At 44.7% G+C, this 5,442-nt stretch overlaps 1 protein-coding gene across 1 annotated transcript in view; it reads right to left on the bottom strand.

Moving 5' to 3' along the window:
* TM7SF3 (transmembrane 7 superfamily member 3) overlaps positions 1-3,755 on the bottom strand; it is an 11,554-nt gene extending 7,799 nt beyond the window's left edge. Inside the window, exons 1-2 of the mRNA XM_009071514.1 lie at positions 3,734-3,755; positions 216-370 (exon numbers count right to left, since the gene is read on the bottom strand). Coding sequence (XP_009069762.1) covers positions 216-370; positions 3,734-3,755 — 177 coding nt within the window. The remainder of the gene's footprint in view (positions 1-215; positions 371-3,733) is intronic.
* Between the last annotated feature and the right edge of the window lie 1,687 nt (positions 3,756-5,442).

Below are 5,442 nucleotides of genomic sequence, written 5' to 3' on the forward strand. Positions count from 1 at the left end.
TCATTTTCAACCCAGCTCTGAAATTCCTTCAAAATAGCAGCTATGACATAAGTACAACAAAGGATTTCTGAAGCTACAATAATAATGGCCAAGAACCACACAGATAAGATACTCATATTATTCATACAGCTTCAGTTCAACATCCCTAAAGGTACTAGAGCCAAGCCCTTTGTTGAAAGAAAAGGAGCACTTTGGAACAGGAGTGACACTCTTACCTTATCAAAGGATACCACCACATCACTTTGCTGGGCATGCACTTGAAAAATAACAACAGTCACATTGCTCCCAATGTTCCTGATTACAGCTTCCACTGGATTGCTCCGGTTAAGCAGCACATTTCTGAACTTCCCCAAGGACAGCTCAAGAAGACCTGCAGTACAGAAAAAGGAAGATACTTTTTTTATTGGTCCAGAGGGAAGCAATTACCAGGGGGAGCCTGGAAGTTTCCAGTAGCTCAATATTTGTCAGGCAGGAGCAGAGCAGGATGTTGCTTTGTGCTTCTCTCATCCTGTAAGCTGTATCAAGGTTTCGGGGACTGCTGTACACAGAGCTGTTCCTACAAGAACAAGTACAGTTCAAGAACCTGCCCTGCAGCCTGGTACTCACCTAAGCACAGCAGCTCAGTATTTGCTACAACTGAACTCACCAGCAACAGGCACCAGCTGCAGCCAGACAGCAAAGAGCACTCTGAAGAGTAAACAAGAGGATACTGAGAACTTATGTGCCCTTTGGCTAATACAGGTGAGTATGTTGTTATTATCACATTAGCCAGCCAACTTGCACAATATCCGTTAGATTTCCTGGGTGAATTCCCATGGACCATGGGAGGTGGAGTCAACTTCTAGAAGACAGAGTCAAATCTATAGTTCACCTATGTGCACCTAGCCCTTTTCAGCTGTTTCACATGTGTTTTTTCTCCCAAACTATATTTAATTATCAAGACAGTTGGATCCTGATTTCTGTATCCACAAATCTACTGATTTTTCATAGACACAACCCAGACCAGCACATCTTATAATGAGCATAACCCCATGATCCACTGCCATTTTAATGTAAAGAGAACCACATGACCTAGGATGCTTACATCTCTGAGAATCAGCTCTGGCTTGCCACTCAAGTCCTGCAAGCAAGCCTGGTTGCTCCCTGTGCTGGGTTCTTGAGGGACAGGGGATGTCAAGGCAGGAAAGAGAAGCAGATACACAGAAGCCACAAGAATCTCTTTGGCTGGTGCTTGCAGGCAGCCTCGGTGCTTGCAGAGCATGCACAGTGCCTTTCAGGTTTTCGCCTGAATTCCCCTGTGTGCACACAACAGCCCAACAGACCTACAACTTATCAAGCCTAAACACACACAGAGCACTTCCTCAATGCAGCTGCCTCTTCTGGTGTGACGGGTTGATATTGCCAAGGACTCTAACAGAAGCACAGAGTAACCAGCAGAACTATCCCATGTATGTTGCTGATGATTCAGGGGGTCTCCCATTCCATAGGCAGGTATAGTCTTCACATCTGAAATTGTTTCCCGTACTCTGGAACTCCTTTCCTGTTATTTTTCACTCTCCACTGCCAAGAACTGGTGCCCTTGGCCTACTTCCTTGCCTCCTGATATGTGAACAGAGGTGAGCTCCTACCCTCAATGCCTCCTCCACTCACCTCATAGTGAAGAAAGCAAGCAGAGGACAAGTCTAACTCATCTCATCTTGCTAACTTCAACCCTCACATGCCAGCTCCCAAAATTCAGTTAGTCCCAGCACTGCATCACCAACAAAGCCTCAGCTGGAATATGCAGATCATAAACCACCTGGGAGGGGAACAAAAAAAAATTTTTTTCTGTTCCATCATCCGCAGTTCATCTTAAGGTAGAAAAAGTTTCTACTCCAAGTTTTCAAACAGGAATTACTGCAAAATTTAAGCTACAAAGCTTTGTGTATTCTTCAGTTTCTGATTCTTTAGAGCCCCTTGAGCAGCATTCAGACACCCTCCCCTTCACAAGACCTCTTTCCTCATTAGCTCAAGTTCTACAAGAAATGCAACTAGCAGGATTAATGCTGAAGACAAGCTACTACACATCTGCACCCTCAGAAATTTGGAGTGAAAGCTTAGAATGCAGGAAAAATACTTGTCTTTGATCTTTAAGAACATCAGCAGTTTCTTGAACCGCAAGACGTTCATACTTAGATGTTCTCAAGAAAAAAAAGCTGAAACCATACACATCCTCTCTGTGATCTACATCAAGGGAAAAGGCTGCATTGCTCAGTCTTGTTTCTCACCTCCACTCTGCAGTCATACCCAGAGGCCTCTGCATAACAAGAACAGATTCGTCAGCAAGACACAGCCACTGCTTCACCAGGATCATGAGACTCTAAATGTCAGAGGCACTCTCTCAAGTTTAATTAGTGTGGTGAATTAAGGTATGATGCTCTACACTACTTTATTGTTTGCATAACTGCTGCTACATCAGTGCATGTGACATACATTTTATACCAAAGTCTGGACAGAAGAGCAGAGCTTTAGGGTGAAGAACAGCTACATCCAGCAGAGAAATGTTTTTCTGCTTGAACCACACTTCCAGGCAGGCCTGAAAGATGATGAGCACTGCAGAGCAGCAGAACCTTCTAAGCAGTTTTTTTTTTGAAGAGCAATTGCTACACAGGCAGAGACCACAGCACTTTTCCAGCCTTCTTCTCTGTCATTTGAACAAGTCACTGGGTGTGCTCTGAGACAACAAGACACAGAGACAGACAAACTAATCAACTCACAATTCACCTATTGCTATTGCAAGTTCTCGACAGGTATTAGACTACCTGAGCCATGTAGGGTTCAGTGTTGTCAAATATTTTTTGAAGGACAAACACAGACCTCCAGGAACTTGTACTACTGGCCACAGCATGCAGACTTCTCTCCTTTGGGCACGCTTGACCTCCCTGAAGGTAGCCCACCCAGCAGGTCTGCAGGACCAGCAGCACAGATAACACCACCACACAAAGGAGGTGGTTGACCCAGCAAGTCAGCAACAGAACCAAGTGAAAATCCAGACATCCCACCTATTTTTATTGCTTCGAACAGTGAAGGTCTGGAAACACTCTAAGATGCAAGGCTATCCCCTCTTCTTTGCCTTTAGGGAGAACTGTAATAGTCACTACATGTCAGAGTAGTTTTGGGTTCAAAACATTAGAGGAACCCTCACTACTACAGAGCTTATCAACTGAACATGTGCTTGAAGGAAGTCAGCAACACTGGCCAAAGATGAAGCACTGTGTATTACTCCACACAGCAATACCAACACTAGAACAGGAGCACAGACAGTCCAGCATATATAGAAGAACTGATGAACAGAGTCAAACAATCCACTCTGTCATTCCACATTGTATCCCTTTCACAAGAAGGGCAAAACTAGCAAAGAAATTGAACCTTTGGGAGCTTTGCTGAGATCAAAATGCCTTATTCCTGACTATAAGGAACACAGCAATCAACTCCAGAGGCTCAGCACTTGTTATGCCTTCCCTGTGACACACAGTTTCCCCAACAGGCAACACCCAGCTGGAACCATTTCCATTCTGCTCATTCAGTGCCAAGCTCAGTTCCTTACATGCTTTGAGCAGATGAATAGCCAAGTGTAATTCCTCACCACTGTGAGCACAACCATGAGGTTCATGATGGCACCCAGCAGTCCAATTTCCACTAGGAAACACTACTGAAGAAATGGTATCATTGCCCATACAGGAACAGTCTTTACCCACAGAGCTATGACCAAACATTGTGCTTCCCTCAGACAAAATGGTTCTGTGCAGCCTAAGAAAGCTAATTTTTAATTAGTGCCAAACTCCCTGCAGTGGAGATGCAGAATAACCTTAGGTAAACTGTAAGAGGTAAGGAGAACTTCCCAGTGTAGGGAGTACATCAACAAGCAGTCACATGAAGGTGTTTAATGAAGATGGCATGCAAGCTCAGACTGAAAACTTGTCTGAGCAAGCTAACTGTATACTAATGTTTCCCTAACAGAATAAAGCCAGGAGGCACATCATAGCAGACCATGCAGACATGGATGCACAGCAGAGTCCTGCCACAAGGTCTCTGTCTTCCCACACCAGTGAAACCCCACATACATACAGCACCAACCTCACCCCCAAAAGAGGCAAGCAGATTTATGAAAGCTTCTGAGCTTTAATTGCATGTGTACTGAGACTCACACTTGGAGCACAGTTTGATGCTGAAAGCAGATGATGCCCCAGAATGCTGCTTGCCACCATTCCCATCTCAGAAGATTGTTGTGTTCACCAAGCTGGAGGTCATGAGGTCCATACAGTCTGAGAAATGAGGGAAGAAGTACCCATCTCACCTGCTTACAATTTGACTAATGCACTGGGATTATCAGCCATGTATATGTGACTGATCTCAGTCACATTGCTGGCACCGTAGACCAATATGTCACTTGAGCATCTGTGCAGTAACACTTGAAGATGTGAGTGATCAGCTGTTCAATGCATTCAGACAGCTGAAGAGCTTTGTCTCAACCTCTTAAAGTGTTGTCTCTGCACAGTCTAATCAGCTAGCACAAACTAGGTTCATCTGGTCCTGATTACACTAGCAATTCACTTTAGTTTTTCCAACATCAAACTGCCTGGTTTGGATGTAGCAAACAGAGTCAGCTGCACTCCTCCCTCACAAAGGTGGAGCTCCCTGAAAGGTAACAAATATGATATATAAAACTCTTCTACACAAACACTAAGTTTGAAGAGCTGCATCAGAACCCCAGAGAAGTAGCACAGGCCACCCTGCTACTTATCAGCACTTGTAAAAAGAGCAGGATCTTCTAGTCTTAGGAGACAGCAGAGCCCATCCCTGCAAGCCTGGCTGTCCACAACTGAATAACCACAAGACAATTTCAAATCAGTGAACCATTAAGCCAGTGTCCTTGCTTAAAGGGCCTAATGACAAGCCAGACATCAGTACACACATCACATATCTTAATAGCTTTCTGGGAGGAAAATACTTTCCCACTCCACCCTCAGTCCTGCAAGGAAATCCAGCAACAGGCTCCTTTAAGGCAAAGCAGTTTGCTTAGTCCCACAGCATTTTGCCACTTTACATACTATAAAAAAGTTACTCAATGCATGACCCATTTCCAAGCAAGTCCAGGAGACAAACTGCTTGTCAGCATCTTTTCACATAAACATTAAGGTCTAAGAACCAGAGCTGCTTGGCACCGTGAGGTGCCAAACCAAAGCTTTCAGGGCCTGCAAGAAGCAGGGAACACTTGGCTTTCCACTAAGATCTTGGGCATGAGACTTGCAGGGGGAAAGGGGGAGGGGGCCGCAGGTCTTCCACACTTGAGACTGATTCCAAATGTTGTCCTGCAGCTTTGCAAAGTATCCCAAGAGTCTCCTTTGGGACAACTAAGCTTCATCCATTCGAGGTCAGGTTGGATGAAGCTCTGATCAACCT

Source organism: Acanthisitta chloris, unplaced genomic scaffold, assembly GCF_000695815.1.
Source record: "Acanthisitta chloris isolate BGI_N310 unplaced genomic scaffold, ASM69581v1 scaffold33933, whole genome shotgun sequence".
NCBI lineage: Eukaryota > Metazoa > Chordata > Aves > Passeriformes > Acanthisittidae > Acanthisitta > Acanthisitta chloris.